At 35.5% G+C, this 25771-nt stretch overlaps 2 protein-coding genes across 2 annotated transcripts; one reads left to right on the top strand and one right to left on the bottom strand.

The window, feature by feature from the left end:
* Nucleotides 1–511: 511 nt before the first annotated feature.
* Nucleotides 512–2896, top strand: csf3a (colony stimulating factor 3 (granulocyte) a). Its single transcript, XM_026277666.1, has 5 exons — nucleotides 512–593; nucleotides 920–1077; nucleotides 1675–1785; nucleotides 2004–2150; nucleotides 2508–2896. Exons 1-5 carry the CDS (start codon nucleotides 512–514, stop codon nucleotides 2700–2702), a joined length of 693 nt encoding a protein of 230 aa, XP_026133451.1. The 3' UTR covers nucleotides 2703–2896.
* Nucleotides 2897–6331: 3435 nt separating this feature from the next.
* med24 (mediator complex subunit 24) lies at nucleotides 6332–25216 on the bottom strand. Its single transcript, XM_026277066.1, has 26 exons — nucleotides 25102–25216; nucleotides 24733–24881; nucleotides 23466–23548; nucleotides 23170–23208; nucleotides 23002–23075; nucleotides 22673–22896; nucleotides 21439–21550; nucleotides 19949–20099; nucleotides 19747–19860; nucleotides 19214–19267; nucleotides 18947–19029; nucleotides 18653–18739; nucleotides 18456–18567; nucleotides 17927–18069; nucleotides 17766–17803; nucleotides 17362–17444; nucleotides 17028–17206; nucleotides 15580–15679; nucleotides 15251–15426; nucleotides 14812–15076; nucleotides 14549–14730; nucleotides 11336–11429; nucleotides 11068–11167; nucleotides 9595–9675; nucleotides 9296–9444; nucleotides 6332–6921 (listed from the first exon to the last, which is right to left on the bottom strand). The coding sequence occupies exons 2-26, from the start codon at nucleotides 24860–24862 to the stop codon at nucleotides 6805–6807; spliced, it is 2970 nt and encodes a 989-aa protein (XP_026132851.1). The 5' UTR covers nucleotides 24863–24881; nucleotides 25102–25216; the 3' UTR covers nucleotides 6332–6804.
* Nucleotides 25217–25771: the final 555 nt, after the last annotated feature.

Here is a 25771-nt window from a genome sequence, read left to right as displayed (position 1 = left end):
ATTTCATCTGAATATCAACATTCAGATCAATATTTTTTGTGGTTAACTGATTAAATTTTGTGTCTCACAAAAGTAGCGATCTATGCGTCAATTCATATTGTGTCAATCCATATTGAGTGTTTTTTGAGTGTGTGTGAGCGCACGTGTGTGTGTCTATATATGTATATAGACACACACACACACACACACATATATATATATATATATATATATATATTATATTGCATTGTTATTTTATATATTACATTTGTTATTTGTTGTTATATTTGTCCGTTTTTTTTGTAGTATTAGTTGACAGTATTTAAAAACTTATGGCACTTTAACAAAACATTTTTATTGTTCTCTGTTCATTATGTCAGATTTTTGGTCAGAGTTGAGGGCATTGAGAAGTATCTAGTAAAATAAAAATTATATCTCAACTAAATCTTACTCAATATCTTAAGATCTCAATATCTACTCAAGCTGACGTCAGAAAGAGGAATTTCCCCTGCAGGATATATAAATCGTGAACATGATGGGACTTCGTTACTGCTGCAGTTTGGTGACTTTGTGCATTCTCTTTTTCATCGCCGTTGTTAAAATGAACTTCCAGGGTAAGTTTTGTTTTTAGTTTTGAATCATATGATTCTGTGCTTTTTTTTCCAATAATACTTTAAATGATGCTATACTATTTACACCATTTTTTATTTAAATGGTTTAGGATTAGATGATTGATGTTTTCAAGTTTATTTAAAAAAAATATTGTATTTGGAAGCTTTGGCAACTTTTACAGCACAATCTGAAATTAGGTGCATTTATATGAATCAGGTTGTCCAGCCTTGGCTAAAGCATGTGAGTGCTTAAGCTATGTGTGTGAGGTCTGCGTCACAGTGTTACGCACTTCTGCTCACTTCTCTCTCTCTCTCTCTCTCTACTCCAGCGGCTCTATTCGTCACACTTGTGGGTATCGTGGTCTCTGCCCCAATCTCTGACAAACTGGACATTATGAGCAAGGATACTATTGAACAGGCTCACAGTTTAATCAACAAAATTCTACAAGACATTCCTACAACTCATGCAGCCTGGATAAACAACACGGTAAGCATATTTCAGGACTATAACCACCACCGACACAGAGGGACGTACCGTCCGTCCCCTGTATTCAGAAGAGCAGTCAAGCAGCATGGGGTTTTCAGTGATTGACATTTGGTCTCTCTTATCTTCAGTATTTGCTTAAATGCTTGCAGTTAAATCTTTTTATTTATGTATTTTACATATGTGCATTGGCTTGTGGTTATGATAGTCAAGTGGCCAAAGATCTGGGCTTTCAACTAAAGAGACGTTGAGTTGATCTGAAGTCGTTTGGAAACTCCACTCATACTTGGGGAATGTTATTAGATAGAAATGATCAAATTAAGTGGCATCTCATCAAACAAATGATTCTAAAACTTTTCTCAGAATAGCTTCACTTTGAAATGATTTTGAATTTCTGTTATTTCTGTTATTTTCTTGAATGTGGGAAGTTTTGATAGATCACACAGGTGAACGTGTCAAATACTTTTGGGCAACTGAATGCAAATCTGTAAATCTTTGCTCTGGCATGTATGTGAGGAGAATGTACTGAAACAAGAACAAAAAAAATGTGTCCAGTCGCTGTCATGTTTAAACAAGTCAAATGCTTTTTTTTTTTTTTAGAGTCTGACCTTGGGCGACAGCAAGACTATGCAGGAGTTGCAGTACTTGAAGAATGATATAAATATAACCTATGCCCCAGTTCTTCAGACTATCTCCAATGAATTCAGCATGGTAAGCTTTATTCAGTTGTTGTTGTTGTTGTTGTTGTTTTTGACTGGCTTTTGACTATTGACTGCTACTTTTATTTTATCATGCTTAGCTAAGATTAGTGATAAAAAACTAGTAATGGAGAAGATGCATTACTTGTGGAATTAAAAGACAAAAATATAACTTTGTTTTATTTGTAAGTTCAGCAAATAAACTGTGAGATCTCTCTGTGACTGTCACAGGAAACCTGCCTTGCAAATATAACGAAGGGACTGCAACTGCATATGAATCTCTTGAAAGAAATCATTAATGTATCCAAACTGCCTCAGACAGAACAAGTGATAGACCTTCAAGCTGAAATTCAAGAACTTCTGGACCTAATTGAAGAGGTATGGTATTTGTCTTGGTGGTATTTAGTTTTGTAGTATCAGTTCCTGAATTTCATGAATGTTAGACTGTTTAGTCATGCCTTGATTTAGAAACTCACTTTCATGCTAAATTTAAATTACGTCTGGCATCATATTGCAGTGCCTGTCTTTGGATAGCAGTCAAGTATTCTGTTTAAATCATAGATATATATAAATAGAGAAGGTCCACCTTTTCTCATGAGAAGTGGTAATAATTTATACAAGATGGCAAAAATGGAAACACAAAAAAAACGAACTATAAAATCTTACTCATGTTTTTTTTTTTTTGCATGTTTGAATATTCCGTTCATGTATTTATGTATTCGCGTATTTTCACAGTTGCAGAACCAGGCAGGATTTGACACATCAACGCAGGCAACAGATGAGCAGTCGCATGATCTGGTCAATCGTCTGACAAATACATACTTGGCCCAGGTGGCAGCCCACCTCACCCTGCAACAGCTTCAGGACTTCAGCTGTGAAATCCTCCGCAGTATTCGCAGTATGACCTCCAGCTCGGCAGAAAACTCTTAACTGTGCAGCTCTGCGTAAATGCAGCCTAGACTGTATACCTGAGTTTTGACACAAACGCAGGGCCTTTCAAAATATACTTGTAGCCTAACTAAAATCGAATTCCCAATGGAAAAAAATTAATCTGGCTTTTGTACTCTATAGAGTATGCATATATTTAAAAAAATGGGGAACACTTTAGTATAGGGTCCAATTCACACTAACAACTAGTTGCTTATTAGCATGTCTATTATTATTATATTGGCTGTTTATTAGTGCTTATAAAGTACATATAATGCATGACATCCATAATCCTACCCAATACCCTAAACTTAACAACTACCTTATAAACTATTAATAAGCAGTTAACTGAGTTAACTGAGTCAAAAGTCATAGTTAATGGTTAGTTAATAGTGAGAGTTGGACCCTAAAATAAAGTGTGACCAAAAAATGGGTTATGCATGTACAGCATTGTACCCTAGCATACACGTTAAAATTAAAGTAAACTTTGGGCTTTACACAAAAACAGATACAGCGACAAGTAAAATACAAAATTAACAGTTAATATGTGTTTCAAGGTACACAGTCAAATTATTGTTGCTGGAATCATGTTGTACCAACAGTCAGGGCATGGAGAGAATGGTATTTGTTTCTTTGTATTTTTCTTCAGATTTAGTATATTTGTTTATTTATTAATTAGGTTATTTATGTTATATTGAACTTGGAATTTTATTTAATATTTATGAATTTAGCCACTGAGGAACTTCCTTAAATGACTGCATTTTTTTACAGCCTCATAAATTAATGTATTATTTAATTCACTGTGAAATACTTTACTGTGTCATACAATCTGAGCATATGACCATGTCTCATAAGTTGCCAAATGAGAACATGGTCATTGGATTGATCACCTGATCTCTGTGAGAACTACACACTGTTTTTATTAGTCATTTCATGTGATATTATGTGATATGTAATGTGATATTATACCCATGAAAAGAAAATGAGATTTCAGATGAGTTTATGATTCAGTATTATTTATTTATTTATTTAAACTAAAAATATGTGTATTTATTTTTTGCAATTATTTGTTAAGATATTTTGGAATATTTGAAGATTTGCCTTATATGTGATCAAAATAAACATTTCTGATGCATGTTAAATATTTGTTGTTCATGTTGTTCATATGTTGCTCATATTTTCTCTTTGTATTGCTATTTGTATTTGAGATTTAATTGGGCATCTTTAGCCAGTTGGCAATTAATTAGGAAACAGAGAAAGGCCCAATGAACTATAGAAAAATAATGCACACCTTGCAGATTCAATTCAGATTCAATTTGTAACATTTTGCTGCTTATCAAGTGCACAACGCAGTAGAATTCCATTGTAGTTTTTAATAATAATAATTATATATAATAATAATAATAATAAATCCAACAAGAATACACAGAAGATCGTAGCAGGAAAAGCAACACACTATAAACCACACACATACACACACACACACACACACACACACACACACAAAACAATACCTGACAGTGAAGTGACTAAAACAGATGATCATGATTAACTGAAACAGAACTGGTGTGCAAAAGAACCCTCATAAGCTTTAGTCAAAAAGATTAAAAGAACACTCCACTATTTTTGAAAACAGGCTCAATTTCCAACACTCCTAGAATTAAACAGTTGAGTTTGACCATTTTTGAATCCGATCTCCGGGTCTGGCGTTAGCACTTTAGCTTAGCTTAGCATAGATCATTGAATCTGATTAGCATCCGCTCAAAAATGACCAAAGAGTTTAGATACTTTTCCTATTTAAAACTTGACCCTTCTGTAGTTACATCGTGCACTATTAAAAGTTTTGATTTTCTAGGCTGATAAGGCCAGGAACTACATTCTCAATCAGGCGTAATAATCAAGGAACTTTGCTGCCATACCACGGGTGCAGCAGGCACAGTGATATTACGCAGCCCCTAAAAATATTCCCCAGTTAACTTCCAACGGTAGCCTGTTTTCAGGCGCTACGTAATATCACTGTGCCTGCTGCACCCGTGGTATAGCAGCAAAGTTCCTTGATTATTACGCCAGATTAAGAATATATTTCCTAGCCTTCAATGATCTATGCTAAGCTAAGGTGCTACCGCCAGAACTGGAGATCGGCTGAATGGATTCGAAAACGGTAAAACTCAACTGTTTAACTCAAAGGGAAAGGTTGGAAAATGAGCCTATTTTCAAAAATAGTGGAGTGTTCCTTTAACTTCCCCTTCCACATTGTTCTTTTTTGAACAGTGTTAATGATAAATATCAGTGGTAAAAAATATTGTTTTAGTTTGGGTTAACAATAATAGTAAAATAATAATAATTACGTTTTTTCATACATATTCATATATATATATATATATACATTTTTGACAAATTTTCAGCGATTTCACTTGGATTTACTTTGCACAAAATTGATTGTAGAATTCTGTCCAATGATTGGAATGACGATGCATTTTACAATTCTCAGAAAGAGAAAAAATAGGATACCCTATGACAGACACTGTGCTGACGTTATGGGCATTCCTTGACGTAACAGGATATGATGTTTCACAATGTCCTATTTCTATCCAGTTCTTAGATTTTTATTGAGTGGTGCTCTTTTCCACTTGATCATATATAGTTTTTTTTTTCCAGTACTACAAGCTCTATATGGTTTCTAACAAGTTAAATTATTTGCTGACTCGCATCAAATCGAGTTGACTCATTTGGTCCATTATCCCACCATGTCTACTGAAGTCACATCACATATCACCGTTCCTTCTTTATTATATATATATATATATATATATATATATATATATATATATATATATATATATATATATATATATATATATATATATATATATATATATACACAAATAAAAATACAAATAAATAATTAAACTGAACTACATGAAAAATTTAAAAACACTGAACATCACCAGTACCGCAGTATTGTGTCACCTAATGTGATCGTAAAAGATAAGCAAATTACATGGAAGTCTTTTCTCCTCTTTAAACCATTGACTTGAAATAAAACTTTCAGGTTTTTTTTTTTTATACATGCACACTGATTTTAAGATTTAAAAACAAATAACACATCTTACCATCAACAATTTTTTTGCCTCAAACTTATCATTTGCTGCTCATTAATAGTTTGTAAGGTAGCTGTTAAATTAAGGTATTGGGTAGGATTAGGAATGTAGAATATGTGTTTTATAAGCACTAAAGAACAGCCAATATTTCAAAAATAGAAATGCTAATAAGCAAATTATTAGCATTAATTTATTAATTAATAAATTAATAAATTAAATAGCATTAATTAATTAATAGCGAGGATTGGCCCCTATACTAAAGTGTTACATTTTGTATTTCTTATTCGCATCAAATAAAGAACAGTTTGAGAAAGGGTGGCCAACTAATGGTAAAATACACCCCCAATAGTTTTTCCGATGTACGTAGATAATATCTAATGGTAAAGATATTTTAGAGTGTGAAACCAAAAATTATTCTGACTTCAGTGGAAATTTAATTTGTAACCACTGCTGAACAAACACTTTTGCGCATGCTTGTTGACAGGCGTAAAATACACCTTATGAAGAAATTCTAACAGAAGAAATGGCAGATCTGCAACATTTTTACCATTTTATTAGCATTTTAGTAAAAATATACAATAATGGGGTTTTATATTTTGTAGGAAATTCAAATCCAAGGCATTGTTTATAAAAACACACAAAAAAGTTGTGAACACGCAATACTACATGACCTTTGATAATGTGTATATAAAAAAACAAACATGCCGAAATCTGACTTTGTTTACTTATGATCGATGGAAATAAATGTCAAATTAATGTGAGCAGTCAGCAGTCAGTGACTGTTTCAGTTCACAGGCATGCCCACGTATGTCAAATCAGAACTAACACTGAGCTGTACTTGAGACGTCAGATGTGAAACCCACCAGCAGTTACAGGAATCCTATGTTAAGAATGAGGGAAAAAAAAAAAGTCTTCTCTCCTGGGGAGGGAAGATGAAGCGGTTTCCTTTGTCGTACACCTACCAAAACCACATCATCTTCGAGGCGCGTTGGAGTGAATGTCCTCTACAGAGCAGCGATGGCTTTAGCTGCCATTCTCCGGCCCAGTGGAAGGCTCAGGTCTGTGATGGACAGCACAGTTTTGGGTTTTGCCAGTGCCTGAAGCTTCACCAGTTCTGAAATCTGTGAAGACAAAGTATTTCATGAAACACTTTTCACTCTACAATTTTGGGCTGGCATGTTAATAGTTAAACTGATAATTAAGATCATTGTGCGCCTCCCTGAATCTTATTTGCTGAAGGAAATCCAATACTTGTTTCTTACAAATTTTTGAGGTGCTGATTTCCCCAAAAAATAAGCCTATTTTGCGCAAACTCAGCAGTTTTCCCAAAATATCTGATGTTTTTCACTCTTGACAATCTGAGACCAGTTTCATTATGGGAGTACTTGGCTGGTGCAGTAAGTGGAAGTGTTGACTATATTAAGGACATCAAGGATTCTCTGAAGTATTAGGCCATTTTCTCAAAGACTGAAATGTCTTTTGTGCAGAGACTGAAGCTGATGATCACAGGAATTTCCAGCAGGGCAAGCAATTTACTGAAGCTTGGTTGAGAGATTGTTCTTGAGTGGCCTGTTCAGTTTCCAGATATAAATCTCATTAAAACAAAAGATTATGAGTGATCTGAGTGAATGTGTTTTTTTTTTTTTTTTTTTTTTATACTTTATCACTTTACTTTAGGTTCCAACTCATACTATTAACTAAATATTAACTGTTATTTCTGCCTCAAACTCCTAATTTGCTGGATATTAATAGTTAATAGTATGGTAGTTGTTAAGTTTAGGGGTAGGGTTTAAGGGATCTAAAAATATGATCATGCAGAATAAGGCATTAATATGTACTCTAGAAATACAAACATGCAATGAATTTCAATATTTTATTCAGAATACAAAATAGATGACCTATCAAATGTTTAAACTGAGAAAATGTATAATTTAAAGGAAAAAATGTTGATTTAAAATTTCATGGCATCAACACATCTCAAAAAATTTGGGACAAGGCCATGTTTACCATTGTTTGGCATCCTCACTTCTTTTTATAACAGTCTGCAAACGTCTGGGGACTGAGGAGACATGTTGCTCAAGTTTAGGAATAGGAATGTTGTCCCATTCTTGTCTAATACATGCTTATAGTTGCTCAACGGTCTTAGGTCTTCCTTGACATGGTGTCCCAGTTTTCCAAAAAGAACTTCAAATTTTGATTTGCCTGACCACAGAACGGTTTTCCACTTTGCCACTGTCCATTTTAAATGAGCCTTGGCCCAGAGAAAACGCCTGTGCTTCTGGATCATGTTTAGATTAGGCTTCTTTTTTGACCTATAGAGTTCGCAAAGGCATGGTGGATTGTGTTCACAGACAATGTTTTCTGGAAGTATTCCTGAGCCCATGTTGTGATTTCAATTACAGTAGCATTCCTGTATGTGATGCAGTGCCATCTAAGGACCCGAAGATCACGGGTATCCAGTATGGTTTTCCAACTTGACCCTTACACACAGAGATTGTTCCAGATTCTCTGAATCTTTGGATGAATGCAGATGATGATAACTTCAAACTCTTTGCAATCTTTCTCTGAAAAACTCCTTTCTGATATTGCTCCACAATTTTTCGCCGCAGCATTGGGGGAATTGGTGATCCTCTGCCCATCTTGACTTCTGAGAGATGCTGCCACTCTGAGAGGCTCTTTTTATACCCAATCATGTTGCCAATTGACCTAATAAGTTGCAAATTGGTCCTTCGACTGTTCCATATATGTACGTTTAACTTTTCCGGCCTCTTATTGCTACCGGTCCCAACTTTTTTGGAATGTGTAGCTCTCATGAAATCCAAAATGAGCCACTATTTCGCATGAGATTTCAAAATGTCTCACTTTCAACATTTGATATGTTATCAATATTCCATTGTGAATAAAATATAGGTTTATGAGATTTGTAAATTATTACATTACTTTTTTACTCACAATTTTGTACAATGTCCCAACTTTTTTGGAATCTGGTTTTTACTAATAAACAGCCAATATGTTAGTAATATGCAACTAGTTAACAGTGAGAACTGAGGTTTTTAAATTTTTCATCAACTTTACCAAGGATCACTGAAATGTGTATCATTAAACTTCCTCTAATGATTTAGTAAAGCGTTAGTTGAACTGTTTTTGTAAAGTTTAGTTCATGACAACAGAATGTTTGGCAGGATGTCTTCCTTGACAGGAAGTTAAATCATTTTGGCTGGAACAGTACATGTTTGTCAGCATTTTCAGATCATCGGTACTTTTTTTTTTCTTTCAGTGCACAGTGTACACCAAGCATGAAAGCCTGTGGATTCATGTTACCAATGCAAGATAATGTAAATGTCAAAAATTAATAACAGGAGGTTGTTCAGGTGATCAGATGACCATGCTTATTTAATCAAGAGAAGCTAAAATTGTGATTAATTGTGCAGTCCTTCTAGAATACTGCATGTATATAAATATGTGTTGTGTATGCATACAAGATGATTCTCTCACCATGGTAAAGGGCATAAATTGTAAGATGCTGCCCCGGCTACCTTGCTCTGAGCACTCCACACACTCCTCGATAAAGCTCTGAACAAACTGTGTGTGAGGACCTGCTGTCTTAGACCCCACAAGAGAGGAAATCAACAGGAACAGATTTGCTAGAAAGAAAAAAAGACAACAATCTTCTTTGACTTTAACGGCACAACTTGTAAATAAGCAGTATGGTGGTGGTACAAATATGGTACCAGATGGTAATGTTATTAATCTATCAACTGGCACTACATGATCAGCAGAGATGCAGCACAAACCTAGCACCCTGTTGAGAGGGTCTCTCATGTTGACGGTGTGAAGCTGAGAGGCAGACAGTGAACTGCTCATGGAACGGTCACCTAGAAAAGATAAGATGAGTTGGTCAGTTCTTATTGACCTAAATGTAATATAAAATTGTATATATTTTTATGTATATATAAAAAAAAAAAAAAAAGGAAATGTGTGCTGTAACTTTAGCTACTGAAGCAGATTTCACTTAATCAAATAACTGCTAACTTCCCTTTCTCGGTTGACTGCATTAATAAAATCAACACTTTCGCTTCCGGCTCTTCTTTTTTTCAGTGAAAGTGACTAAATAGTCCTTGCTTCCAGACACTGCTTATAACAATACCGATTTAACTTATTTCTCCACCTCGATTTTCTGTCTACACATCCACAAATATAATATATGAATAAAATATTGTTTGGAAATGGTTTTTAGGATGGTTCCACATGAAATACATCAGATGCCCCACATCCATTGTTCATTCTACACCGACAATACTATAGCCTACAGAATAATATTTGCTACACACAATTCTAAGGCTTCTAAGTTAGCAACGTGATCAAAACTCTGCTGAAAAACCTGTTCACACTCTACTACATGCCTTCTGTGTGACTGATTTTTTAGTAAGTAATACAATGTTTAATATAATTGCAAAAATGTCCACCTTCAGGTCATGGTACATGTCTTTATGCTGTGAAATATTTAATGATTTTTATAAAATAAGCATATTGCTAGTAATACTTCATGATGGATAGAAGCAACTTAGGTTTACTTGGTTATCCATACATCATCATTTAGAAAAATCAAATGTGATACACAGTGCTTTTGAGAAATGTTGGTAGTTTGTTTTCTCAATCATCACTGTATTTCATTGTATTATATGTTTTGCCTCCAACAATAAAAACTACAAAGCTTTGATCATAAGACTACGCATTTAAAAATCATGTTACTAAGTTATACAATTAGGAGATAGGGTGACAAAAGATGTTAATACAAATTGTAAGTAGTGTGTTATAATCTTATAAATGCTTTTTAGCCTACATTTATAAGCCTTATTTACATATTCTCCTATATCATACTATAAGAGACACAAAAGGCTGATGCATCAAATATGATATACTCAAAAAACTTAAATTCTGTAGTCTAAATAAATGTCTTTTCTCCTGACAATTACTTAATATGTCAGACTATACATCTACAGGATATAAGTGTCTTTGGTAAATATGCCTATATGAGTATTTTTTTAAATCTTGTCAAACTGGCATATTGAGTGATACTGCCACAGGAAGCACAAAACTATCGCAAGCTATGTTGCATTTTTGTGGGGATTTTTGCTGTATATGCAGTTTTGGTTAACAGTTTCTAGATTGACTAATAGATTAAAAAAAAAAAAAAAACATGTATAAAAATTGCATTCAAATGTTTTTGTGCAGCTTGTGGCAGGTGGGGGCAGGCAGGAAATGACCTGGACTGGACAGCATGACAGTCTCATCCTCATTGGAGCTGAGCAGACGCATCAGTTTAGATGGTTGTGTGTCGTCTAAAGGAAACAGGCTTGTGTAATCCTACAACCAAAAGAAGAAGAGTGTATTAATTACTAATAACACCCATGCTTAGGTTTTATGAATTGCATGCTTAATGGGCAAGACATGCGTGTGTTAAGTATGCGACTATGTGTGAGAACACAAAGAATGACAGTTAACAAAAGCTGTGAGAAAAACAGTGGGACTGACCTCTATATCCTCGCGTTGTCTCTTGCGCTGTTGTGCTGATGCTTGACCCTTATGGTGAGATGAGTAAGAACTAAGAGCACACCATACTGACAACCTATAACACACATATACAAACACATTATCATATAATATAATATATATATTTATATATACACACACACATTTTTTTTTTTTTTTTTTTTTTATAAAAACTTTGTGAAATGAAAATAGCTTTGCGGCTTTAAGTTCCTGTTTGTTAGCTACATAATAGTGTACTGTGAAACATTGACAACAGACATTAACATTTGGTCTCACTGCATTAAAGCAGGTGGAAAACCTGCGAGATGACAGGAGATTTATATCAAGCATATTTGACCTCCTGTAATACATTGATTTAACTTACTCGAACTAAATTTACAGAAAAAAAATGGAAAGAGAAACCAAGACGAAAAAAGGCTGACAACTCAATGTATATCAAAACGGATGTTCGCTTATAATCACAGACTGAAAAAAGGAGGAAGTGGATCAAAGAAAGCAAGAAAAAGAGAAATGGGAATAAAGGACTGGGGTTCATTCATACAGTACATAAATTCACCATTCATTTATGAAACAATTCTTTCTGAGAAAAACTACTGACCTGCAAATGCAAAACCAATGAAAGTATTTAAACAGATTGTGAAGGCTCCATCTGTCTTTCCATATTAACTCAAGTACATGACAATGTGGACTTTCCTGTGGTGTCAATAATAGGGGTCAACTATAGAGGGACACAGACGTCATTGTCATAGAGGATATTGTGAAAGATGGGACACTAATGACTAGGACTTTCCTCGACTAAGGATTTTTCTGGTACAACTATTAGATGTTCATTTGAAGCATTAGTTGATTAAACACACGTTTATTAACAAACCATCTAAATCATTATAATTGAGCCTTTAATCACCTACATAGCCTAATAAACGCTCAAGTACATTGCATAAAGCTTGCCACAGCAGAAGGAACGATTATGAATGTGTCAGTGAAAAACAGTAGGTAGACTGCATTAATATTTTAATAATTTGATAAACTAGTGCTTTCTTTGTTTTCAGCTTCAGATATGAAGTCGTCGACACTGACTTGTCATCTCCGTAGTATGATGTGCTTGTACGAATGTTTCATATGGATTACATAATCTGAGAATTTGTTTTCCATTTGAATTGTTTCACTTGAAAAGTAGACATTTCACTCTATATAGGTATATTTTTAACATCTGTAAGGCAGACTGCAAAAAGCGCATCCTGTTTGCTTTCATTATTTTACAAAAGCACGGTATTGTGTTCACACAATTAAATGGAGTCCTTGCAGATTCAAAAGATGCATTACATTTATCTGTATGACCAAAAATTACGGAGCATTTTAATTGCCTCCAGCTGGCCTGCAGCAAGCGCTACTGTTCAGTTCCACACTCCGCCCAGATTCACCCTCTGAACAGCACATATTTGATTACATAAGATTGAGCGACCATGTAAAGTTGCTAATACTTACATATTTCAGATGAAGACCATATTTGAGGATGATGAATGATAGGCGAGCATTTCGATGTCCTGCCTGATGTATTGCATTACCACAGACTAGCCGTCAAAGATCTGTTAGTCATGACTGCATGACTTCACCTATGGATGATTTTTTTTTTTTTTTTTTTTTGTGCGACTACAATTATGGCCAAAAGTTTTAGCAGTGACATAAATGTGTTTTGCTGCCTAAGCTGTTGTGGTGTTTATTCACATTGTTACTAGATTATTGTGCAGAGTGATCAAATACATAAATAATTGCTAAAAGATTAATTGTAAAAAAAAGAAAGAAAAAAAGAAAATTATATATATATATATATATATATATATATATATATATATATATATATATATATATATATATAAATTACCTTCTTTCGATCTTGATACAAAATGACCAGCTCACATTGACTTATCATATCAGCAGCGCATGTTAAAGTGTGAATGAGATTGTACTAATACTAATTTGATTGTAAGAGCAGACCGATTGCTATAAAAAGTGGGAAGAAGTGCTTCTAATCATTGTGTTCTTGTTAGCAATGGTTACCTCCAGAGAAACGTGTGCAGCCATTATCTCTTTGCATCAAAATAGCCACACATACAAGGAAATTGCTACAAAGTATATTGCACCTGAAAGATCCATTTCCCAGATCATCAAGAACTTCAAAGTGAGATTTTTGCCTGCAGTGAAGAAGTGTTCAGGACGTCCCAGAGTGTCCAGCAAGTGCCAGGACCGTCTCCTCCTGAGGGGTTAGCTACAGAATCATGTCACCAGCAGTGCAGAGCTTGCTCGGGAATGGCAGCAGGCTGGTGTGAGAGCATCTGCATGCATATTGAGTCAAAGACATTTGAACAACAGCCTAGTGTCAAGAAGGGCATCAAAGAAGCCACTTCTCCTCAAGAAACACATCAAGGACAGACTGAAATTCTGCAGGAAGTTCAAGGATTGGAGAGCATATTTTCTCTTATGAAGCTCCCTTCCGACTATTTGGGACATCTGGAAAATGTATTGTTTTGAGAAGAATAGGTGAATGCTACCATGAGTCCCATGTTTTGCCAACAGTGAAGCATCCTGAGACCATCCATGTGTGTGGTTGCTTTGAATTATGAATGGTATCAAAACGTCCTGTTTGAGCGACTTCTTCCAATGAATCCATAAACAATTTGGTGATCATCCGTACATTTTTCGCATCTCGTCAGTAAAGCCAGTTCTCTAATCAGCTGTTAATTCCATCAGGTGCCTGATTTCACATAGAGCTGCTGTTACTACACAGAGCCGTTGTTAATAGAGAAGATGCGCAAATCACGTTAATTTTCAGCGTTTTTTGGCGCATCTTCTCAGTTAACAACGGCTCTGTGTAGTAACAGCTGCTCTATGTGTAATCACGTACCTGATGGAATTAACCGCTGATTAGAAAACCGGCTTTTCCGGACGAGATGCGCATTAACGATCGGCCGATTGTGATCGGAGCACCCCTAACCATATCACAAAGCAAGAGTGGTAAAGAAGTGGCTCGAGGACCATCACATTGAAATCTTTGATCCATGGCCAGGCAACTCCCTGGATTTCAATCCTATAGAGAACCTTTGGTCAGTCCTCAAAGGCGAATGGACGAGCAGAAGCCCACAAATTGTGACCAACTGTGAGAACTAATAAGGCAAGAATGCAATAAAAAGCTCATACTTTGCAAGGGCTCTCCCTGGAGGGTCTGCCAGGCTGTGCCAGTGGGCAGGGTCAGTGAGGAGACGTGGCAGAATGTGACCCAGCAGGGTGAGGGTGATCTGTTGGGTGTCCAGGCAGAAGATACTATACAACAACTCAACCACACGAGACGCCCACTCCTTGCGTGTCTCCTTCAGGAGCTCCTACAACAGAAACACACAATCAAGTCTGATAACAGATCCAGTAATCATAATCTGTAGTAGCGCAAACCCAGACACATTTACCTTTACCAGGTTGTTAGTAAACCAGAACACTCCTCCCATATGTAGTAGGTTCTCAAAGAGATGGAATGCATGAGAGTCCACCCAGCCCTTCTCCAGAACCTCCCTAAATTGAGTCTGCAGAGCCTGGAGGATGGGCAGACGTGCTGGGAGAAGGTTCCGGTAGGGAATGGGCTCCTGACCCTCGACTGCTGGTCGCAGGGAGAGTCCCGTCTGCTGAAATACATCAGCACACATGCGCTCCAGGATAGAGCTCATGATCACCACACTGGACATAGTGAGAGAGAGAGAGGGGGAAATAACAGTCTTTCAAAGATATTCAGGGATTTTCTGGGAGGACCAAGATCTGCAGAGTTTAATTTGAACCCCAATCAATCATGACAACTAGCAAATCAAACTCATGATGTGGGAATGTGGCCTGGTTTGAGTAGAAAATCCTTACCGCTCATGGTAGAACTGCAAAGTGTTTTCTCCTGACATAGGGGTCATGAGCTGACGAATCATAGTCTGAGGTTTTTCTCTCTCATCCAAACCCAGCATCCGAACGTGCGCCACCAGCCATGCCACGGCACAGATGGCCATACTGCACACCTTCCCTTTGATGTTATCGGTGATCTTCTATACTCACAGAAAGAGACTTCTTTAATGACAGATAATACAAAGGAAACTACTCTTCCTACAATATGTTCAAACTACGATTTTCCCTTTTTGTCACATGACAATAAATGCCTTATTGCATTTAGAAATGAAACTCCTTATGAAACTCCTTACCTGAACAGCCTCCACTGATAAAACTCCGTTCTCCCATGCATTCAGAACCTCCAGTATAGCTGCAGGTGTGCTGAGACATATTTCATGCCATTTCATCTGACTGAAGAGAGAGCACATGTTTGACTAACAGGTCCTTAAAGGATCAGTTCATCCAAAAAGGAAAATGTTGTCATCATGTACTTACAGCCATGTCATTCCAAACCTGGATCAGTTTCTTTCTTATGTTGAACATTGAAAGAAGATATTTTGAAGAATTAAACTGTTGTTGGTCCCCATTTACTTCCATAGTAGGGAAAGAAATACTATGGAAGTCAATGGGGACCATCAACTTTTTGATTGCCAGCATTCTTCAAAATATCTTCTTTCAATGTTCAACATAAGAGAGAAAAGGTTTGGAAAGACACAAGGGGTAAATGAGTAAATGATGACAAAATGTTCCTTTTTGGGTGAACTATCCCTTTAAAACAGAAAATATTTTAAATAAATTCATAAACCTTAGCTCATTTGACTCCACACAAAACTCTTCATCAACAATTAATTTGAATTTGATTTCCCTGTCCCGGGTCTGTATATTCAAATTCTTCATCAATTCGTTTTTTTTTTTTTTTAGGTTCTAGGTCAAATTTGGTAGGAATGCGTGTCAAAGTAGGCTTAAATTACAGCTTTGTAGACATTTTTTCAATGAAATACTTAAATTCTATACTACCTAGCATGTTATATGGTATTTAAGCAGTTATGTCATTTCAAGACAACATATTTATAAAAAATTAGTTTTACTAACATAAATATTAATGAAGACTTCTTTTACACATTTCTCAGTGCTGTCGATTTAACCTATATTGAAAGTTAATTTGGTGAAATTAAGAAAAGAAATAAATAATGCATTCAAATTATAAATGCTTTTAATGCACCCCGCACCAGCCCAGACCTGTATGCCTTCTTACATCGATGTATATAATTGCATGCAGTTGCTGATGTACGGAGGAATGTATGGAAATATTTTTGAGTGATGGCACAAAAAATGATTCAGTAACACTTTAGAATAATGGTCCGTTAGTTAATGTTAGTTAATTAACATGAACAAACAATTATCAATACATGTATTACTGTATTTATTCATCTTTGTTAATGTTAGTTAATGAAAATACAGTTATTCCTTGTTAGTTCATGCTTATTCACAGTGCATTAACTAATGTTAACAAGCACAAACTTTGATTTGAATAATGCATTAGTAAATATTAAATTAAATTAACATCAATTAAGATTAATAAATGCTAAAGTGTTACCAGTGATTCTTAAACTATTTAAACCAATTTACAGAAATGAACTGAACTAACCAAGTCTAACATCACTCTAGAGGATGCTATACTGTAGAAATCAATGTTTCGTGAACATGTTCATGTGACAGGTGTGATTGGTATAGGTAGCTGATATGAAGCAGCACTTACACAAGCTTCATCTCAGAGGAAGAATTAAGCAGGGCCACCAGACTCTCCACCTTCCCAGACTCAGGTCTGAAGCAAGGGTGGTCTGGATTCAGGGTCTTCCCTTCCTCTGGCATGCATGTCTGCAACCACGTCTCAAAGAAGGGGGTCTCGCCCGATGGGCTGGGGTCCGAAAGAATCACCTGGACAAGATTGGTGAATGATGTGATCAGTCATTGCAGGATGTGATTATGAAATAAGAATGTTACATAATTTTATAGGATTGTAAGTTACATCCATTCAGACTTCATCTCAAACACTTGCTCTTTAAAATAAAAATGTTTGTGTGGAAACTGACCTCTGACCCATAAGTCTGCACGACATGACACAGCATGAGAAAGGAAATGTCGAACAGTAGAGCTCGTATTGACGCAGATTTCGCTAGAAAATACGTTACAAATTAAATTGCTCTCAGATTCCATGGGTGACTAAATCTTCACACTTCTCACACACTAAAGCTAAAAATAACAGAGAAGTTCACACGGCAGATGTGGTAACAAAACTCAATACTTCAAAACTCAAAACTAAACAGAGTACATTGATATTTCCGTTAATGATAAAAAAAAAAAAGATACACAAAGAGGACCATTAGAGGTGTCCTTTAATTTCATCTAGCCTAACATATTAGCCTAACACCCATCTAAAAAAGATATTTTTTAACAGGCTGCATGTAATCATTGCAAAATAAAGCACATGACTTACATCCTTCTCCACTGATGTGTTTTGGAAACTCGTTCAGCCTGGAAGAGAACAGCAGATATAGATATATACATCTCCTAGACACTGTGTTCATGTATTTATTTGGGTTAAATATATAAACTGATTCTGATGCAATGGATCCAGTCTTATTCATATTGTCTTACTTGATGAATTTGCGAGCAAAAGACTTGAGTTTTCCAGTCGCTGCGGCAGCAGCCAGTAGCAAATCAAGACTCTTTCCTGAGAGCATGTGACCCAAAACTCCCAGCAGTCCATCAGGAGACTTAGAATGATCCGCGTCCACTGTCTAGATAACCAGAAATGAAGGAAACCAGTGACTAACTGGTAACACTTTACAATGAGGTTCTGTTTTATAACATTAGTTTACTATATTACTTAAAATGACTAAAATACATGCTAACTACATCATAGACATGAGACAAAAACTCATACAGGGCATTTTTCCAACAATATAATGAATTTGAGGGGTATATAACTGCATTCTATAGGCTACATGTTGTTCAATACCAATCAACTGTATAAAAAAGTAAGATGACCTACATAAAACAGGGGTAGGGCAGGTGCATTAAATGCATTATAATTGTAACATTATTTTTTCATTACTAAATTTTTTTTCTTTTTTTTACTTATTAAATCAACAGCCCTACATAGAAAGTCAAACCAGATGAGAACCTTGAGGATGTTGGTGACAGTTGGTTCTGCTCTCAGGATGAGGCCTGGGTTGGGCTGAATATTGGCGTTCTCCGCTGTCTTCAGTCTGGGTGCATGCTCTCTGTCCTCACTCCTGAAGAAATAAAAATGTATGGAACAGAGAGACATGTTTATAGAACATGTTTATGCTAAAAATAAGGATAAAATATTGACCGTACCGTTTTGCAGTAAGACTGGCGGTGTTTGTCTCAGACAGGAGGCCGAGTTTATTACACTCCTGCAGTAACAGACTCAAGCAATCACAGCTACACACACACACACACACACACAAACAACAACAGCGTTATAACATGTCATACCAGTTGAGCTAACACTATAGTATTGATAAATAGTCTGAGTTCACTGTTAGTCATTTTAAATAAAATAAATTTTTGTCCATACAGATCATTATTCTAACTTCCTGTGGTTCAGCACACAGCCAATCATAATTGATACAGGTGCTGTTGACATACTTGCATCTCTGGTCAGCTTTATCCAAAAGTGGGGTGAGATTCAGAAGATAATCAAATGCCACATTCACATCCTCCATAAAATCCTGACAAACATACAAAGACAGGAAGGCCAGATGGAGTAATTAATATTTTGGAGGATGTGGAAAGATGTATTATGATGGCTGTAATATGAGGTGACAAGTGTCACGAGCGAAGCAAATTGGAAATGGAACCAAAATAGCTCAAACCATGTTGGTGCAAGGGAGGTAAACAGTCAAATTATAGCACCTGTGTCTTTTCCCCTTGTGGGTACTTCTTCAGCCTTAGTAAAACCTGAGGAATCTGAAAATGGGACGTGAAACAGAAAAACAAAATAACAATGATTCAGTGTTCACACTCCATAAACAACAGCTTGACAGTATGTGAATGACGCATGTAATGTAATGACGATGAGGAGCCTTGTTCTTCTATTAAAGTGATTCTTGATTATTAAAGCCCAGAAAAAATTCTGAGAAAATTCATCACTGTTTTCCAAACACAAAAGGAGAAGCTATAAAAAAATATTTTACAAAAACATATTTTTGTCATGACCGACTTTGCTATAGTTGAGTACAAAGCATACATTTTTATATATTTTCATAGTATTTTGAATCATTCTTTTGAAAGAGTCTGTCTCAAGATGTAGCTCTATCTTAACTGTGCTCTCCATAGAGTAAACGCATCCTTGTATGTGTCACACGCTGCTGGAGTGAAAAATCCAATATTTACCAGATCCAATATTACAATCCAAAGTTCAAGAGTGATTGGTGACTCAAACGCACCTTTAGAAAGGTGAAAGCTGTCCATTTCAGTTCCTCATTCCCCTCTGGGGATTCAATGAGCCCAGTGAAACAGGCCTTCCAGATCTCCAGCACAAACAGTGGAGTTGGAATACGCTATAAAGAGAGGGGGGAAAAGCACATTGGCAAAACCACACACACATACCACTTCATCTGAAGTACAAACACTTGTGTCTGAAGTCACCTGCATCCTCTTCATCATCATGAGCTGCTCTACTAATGGCTGCGTCTCTCCGGTGAGGTTCATGGTTCCCTCCAGCATGATGAACGCATGGACTGAAGGGAACAATGTGTGGACCGGTGGATCACTCTGAAGACTCAACATCTGAGGAATACTACCAAAACACAAAGAATGTCACAAACACACTGATAATACCGATTCATTGGTGAGTTCCTTGGCTCTTTTTATGCTAAGTAACAAGATGAGATACTATACAAGAGCGATTTTGCATTCTGTAGTGCTGGTTAAAGGTTGACTCTGTTAAAATCTCTTCTAACTATAACTTCCTAAGTGCACAGTTTAATAAAATACCTTTCAATGATTTTGTTTTCTTTTTAAAACAAGTTTAAATGTTTTAAAGTTTAAAAGAAACTTTGTATGTTGTCATAATGGTTCATAATATTCCTTCCAAACCAGCTTCATTGTAACTATTGTATACGTACTAACATTTAAAATGATAATTTGTGTATTTATATTTCTTTAATTACATATATGATTTACAAACAATTATTTTCTTATAAGTGCACAGTAGTTATATTAACTAACTAATACTAACGTTGAATTAATTAATTAATTAACATACATTGCCTAATATAGAGTATAACCTAATATATACATGACTTAAAGTGAGACTATGCTTCCTAGAGAGTCACAAGCATTGTGAAACTATTCAAATGACTTAACGGCCAAATTGTGATTTTCAAATCGTTGCTTAATTTTTTAATTGGTAGCAACATCTTTGCAAATACATTGTGCGTAATAATTTTTTATTTTTTTTTGACCAGCTCTAACATAACTGCACTTCAAATAGTGGGTCTTGAGTTCTGGGGCATGTTCAAGTTCTAAACGGTGCGCAACGTTTTGCTACGGTTTCCGGGTTGAACGTCATGTTTCCTGGAAACGGTGTGCACCGGGGTTTGAGATGCATTTTCTCTTGTTTGGTGGGTGTGTCATAACTGCAGTCCAATCAGCAGCAACATGTATATAAAGCACGCGGTATTAAAGTGAACTCGCACAATGGCTTCAAGGAAAATAATGTACAAATGTGTTCGTTGCAGCTCGGTATACGCAACAACTGAGGATATTAGAAGACATGTTTGTCGTAAGTTTTATTGTTAAAATATAGGATATCAACATAATGATGTAGTTGTTTATATTTTTAGCTTCAATGCAAGTGTATGACATTTGGTATATAAATAAACAATGGTAATTATGTGCTTTTCCTAAAAATGAGAAAGAAAATACAGGGTATTAAAACCGTATGAACTATAAATAAAGTCAGTATGTGAGGCTAAATAGGTGGCTCCGAAAATTCTTCACAAAGAATGGCCTTCTAAGCAGCCATAGTTGCAACTCTTGCGTCATCAGAACAGTGTGTTCAATGCATCACCGTTTCTGTTTAAAAAACGTTGTGCAACGTTTTGTCGGGGCTGAACGCAGCCCTGGATTCTCACCTCTTGACCAATGAAACGCACTCTTCAAGATTTTCCTTCAGCGTCTGATTGGTCACAGCGTTGAGATTTTCTGACAACTTCAGCAAAGCTTGCTCTACATTGGTCCAGGATGCTTATGAGACAAGAAGACACATGGAAGTTTAAATGGCAAATAATGACTATTATATTTATGATTATTATAGTGACATAACTATTTCTTAAATATAACATTGTTATTCAATAAACAATACATTTATGTGGGTAAATTATATTTATGCCTACAAAAACTTACAATTGGTGATGCAAACAAATTGGTAATTTGATTCCCCGAAAGAGAGCATTTAAAAGAAATGATTTGTGAACATTAGTCAGACTTTTGCGTCACGTTGCTTAATAAGCTGATTCAGAACATTAAAAGGTTATTTTAGGAATGGAATACTAGATAACTACTGAATCCTGTGATGCGGACACAATTTGTTTGAAATACTTAGAGACAGTTGTGGTTATGCAATAAACAGCAGTGCGCTGTCGTGTCACATGTCTCATTATGTTGCAACTGACAGAGGTGGCAAGGGTGCCTCAAAACCGAATGAGAAAATAAACCACAGTACAAAAATAACACAAAGCCACTATTGTGAAACATGAGATTTTACTGTATACATTTCTAATTTTACAGCAGTGACACGGTCCAACAGTGACAACAGTGGTTAAAGTTTTACATTAAAGGAAATTCAAGGTATATCTCTGTGTCTGTGACTATCCATATACACTTATGTTTACCGAGTATTTATTACTCAGAGGATCTGAAAAGAATGTGAATATTCAAAACAACAACAAAATGTACATTTTATCCAATTAATTGCATGTCATGTGACCATTTACCAACATAACTGTAAACATGCAAATTGGTTGTTCAATTATTTACTTATTAACTTAAAAGTCTCAGCGGACACTTAAATAATTTTTTTCAACTAACAAAAATGTTTGTGAACCCCTGCTACAGCCTATACTGTTTGATTTATGCTTTCGGTATCAAAGTATCAAAAGATACGTTTACAAATGTTTGATTTGTATTATACTGTTTGATTTATGCTTTCAGTATCAAAGTATCAAAAGATACGTTTACAAATGAACGTGCACTAAACAGGGAGAATTAACACTATAAACAATGCTGATTAATTATATAAAAGCAACAGAGTCTTTGTAAATACGTCAGGCATTATTATTATAGAAACAAATCCTTAAATACACATACCTTGTTCCTCCAGGCGTGCGATGTGCACCAGGGCTCTGTTCTTGGTGCTGTGTAAGAGATTGGTCATGCGGTCCAGGCAGGCTCTCAGACTGTTTTCTAACACAGGCAGAGCGCCGGACTCCCGTAGTCTCTCGCAGTACCACGCACAGCCTTGCAGAAGCCAAACCATGGTACACAGCATGGCACGGCACAGCCCAATACACTCCTCTGCCTTACCATGGCAGCTGCAGGAGAGAAACACAAGAGGGAAAACATATTACCTGCATTCTAGAAAAACTGCATCTCACTGACTCTAGGACGATGGATGTAGCTGACTGTGGGATGAGCACCTGATGCGGTTGGAGAACATGTCCATGATCTCGAGCAATGATTTGATACACAGTTCCCGTGAAAAATCATCAAACTGTAGGTGAACAAATGAAAACAGTGTGGTTATTTAAATTCAGTCAAGCATAACTTTGCTTAAAATAAAAAATAAATCATTAAAAACCACCAACCTTGCTGATTGCAGTTAGTACACTGGAATATGACACCATCTACAGGAGGAAGAAAGAATATCATGTCATCAATATAATGCCAAAAAGTTGTGCTGGACCTGTAGCGTACATACACTGACACCTAGTGGTTTTGTGATGCACAAGATTACAATTCCTGGTGTTTTAGAAATGCACTATTAGCAAGACATTTATTATGCGAGCAAATGTGACAAATAACAAGCAATGATAAGTCAAGTTATATTGATGATAATGAGCATGCCCCCCCAAAAAAAACTACTGATATGACTTGTTTTCACCTGTGAACTGATGGCATACTTCAGGTAGGACAGGATTAGAGGGTTCGGTGATGGGCCAATCAGAGCCTGCTCCAGAAGAGCTTCTGTATCAGGAGAAACAGTAATCATACCGTTAACAACTAACACAGCGACAGTTCTGTTCTGACAGGGTTTTGGGCAGCAAAGAAAAAAGCACATTTATTATTTTTATTATTAGCATGTCTTTATGAAATTTCTCTGTTTCATTGAAATAATTTATGGTGTAATAATTTTTGATATTTCTGAGCCCCTGGCAGTTAATGAGTATATAAAAAGGTATGAATAATCAAGATTTTTTTTATGTTTTTAATAGAAGTATTTCATGATCACCATGGATTTATTTGATTAAACATACAGTAAAAATGGTATTTTTGTGAAATATTATTACAATTTAAATTAACGGTCTCGTATTAGAATATATTATTTATTTGAGTACATTTTTGCAGCTATATATGTATATATACATACACACACACACACACACACTAATCACTTAATCGCTTCCAAAATTAGTTTTTTTTTTTATAAAAGTGTGTACTGCATATATTCATTATGCATATAGAAATACATACAAATGCATGTATATATTTTTAAAAAAAAAGTCATGTACATTTTTCAAAATATATGCTGTATGTGTGCGTCTCTATATATACATAATAAATATACACAGTACATACACATATATTATGTAAAAGAAAAATGGTATTTTGGATGTGATTAATCATTTGATAGCACTATTATATACATACACAATACATATATACACACATATATACGCACGAACACACACCCATTGTGGGATCAGTAAGATTATTAATATTTTTTAACAAAGTTTCTTATGCTCATAAAGGCTGTATTTATTTGATCAAAAATATAGAAAAAAAATTTATTTTGTGAAATATTATTGCTAATTAAAATAACAGCTTCAATTTAAATGTACTTTCAGGGAAAATTGTATTCCTTTGATGCAAAGCTGAATTTTCAGCATTATTACTCCAGTCTTCAGTGCCACTATACCTACACACACACACACACGTAGATAGATAGATAGATAGATAGATAGATAGATAGATAGATAGATAGATATATTGTATGTTTAATCAAATAAAACATGCACAGCTTATAACAATGTCATGTGCATGTGTCTTCAAAATCAATTGCTCCCAAATGGCTGAGACTGGGTTGGGTAAAGTATAATATGATACAGTGACTTGTCTAGTGAATATGAGTTGAAACATTTAGATATGACCTGCGAGATTGAGGTAGTCCCATGTGGCTCCTTTAGGACAGTTCTTCTTGATGTTAATGGCCCATTGATAATCACTCCAGCGCTCCTTCCACGCCTGCAGGATAGCCTGCTTCAGATTCACCACCTTCATTCTGTCTGGTTGTTAAACTCTAAACCAAAACATCAATTAATTAACAGCATAAACTGATTTTAGAGTCACATCCTTGTGTATGATAGGAGAACGTCAGATATCAGCTCGTGATACTCATGATCTCCAATCTCGTCTCACAAAAATAACACATATTTATAGTATACAGTATATAGATAACGTGTAAAATAAATATGGTAAAATGCAAATTCATTATTTCTTATTTTTAAAATCACGCTTACCACAAAATAATCCAGTTTATGCAGTAAATGAATCAGGTTTTTGTTCATTTACAATTCCCTTCACCCCAACGCCGCCATGTTGACTTTAAGAACGCGTGCTCTGATTGCACGAGAGTGTCTGTTTGGTGCAGTACAAACCAATCCGATTGGGTCGTGTGATGTAGCGTCTCTTGATAGGACAGGAGATTGTGTTGCACTTTTATTTTAGAAAAAATGCTGTGTAAGGAGTGTAAGTGAAAGGAGTTTTCAGTTTTCACTAACCATCAAGTATGTTATATATCACAAGCAATACTACGGTATATCTTGACACGACATTTTTGTGATACTATGGTTTTATTTGATATAAATACATATAATACATGGTGGTAATTAAATTAAATCATTAAATCACTGTACCACACTCTTAAAAATAAAGGTTTCTAATTGTAGTGCTATTTTGTAAATATAACGAAGTCTATTTAATGTTTTACAACAATATATCAGTTATTTCTTAATTATAAATGCTCATCTTCATCAATATGAGCTCAAAATAGTTACATAGCTTCGATTTGTGTTCATCTGAACGATTTCAGTTCCTTGATTATATTGTTCATCTAAAGATTCAAGTGTTAATTTTACATTTCTTCTTGAGTAAAAGTATAAAAGTAGTTACTTTTGGCTATTTGATAAA

This window comes from Carassius auratus, chromosome 12 (genome assembly GCF_003368295.1).
Source record: "Carassius auratus strain Wakin chromosome 12, ASM336829v1, whole genome shotgun sequence".
Classification (NCBI taxonomy): Eukaryota; Metazoa; Chordata; class Actinopteri; order Cypriniformes; family Cyprinidae; genus Carassius; species Carassius auratus.
This window is presented reverse-complemented; position numbering and strand designations above follow the sequence as displayed.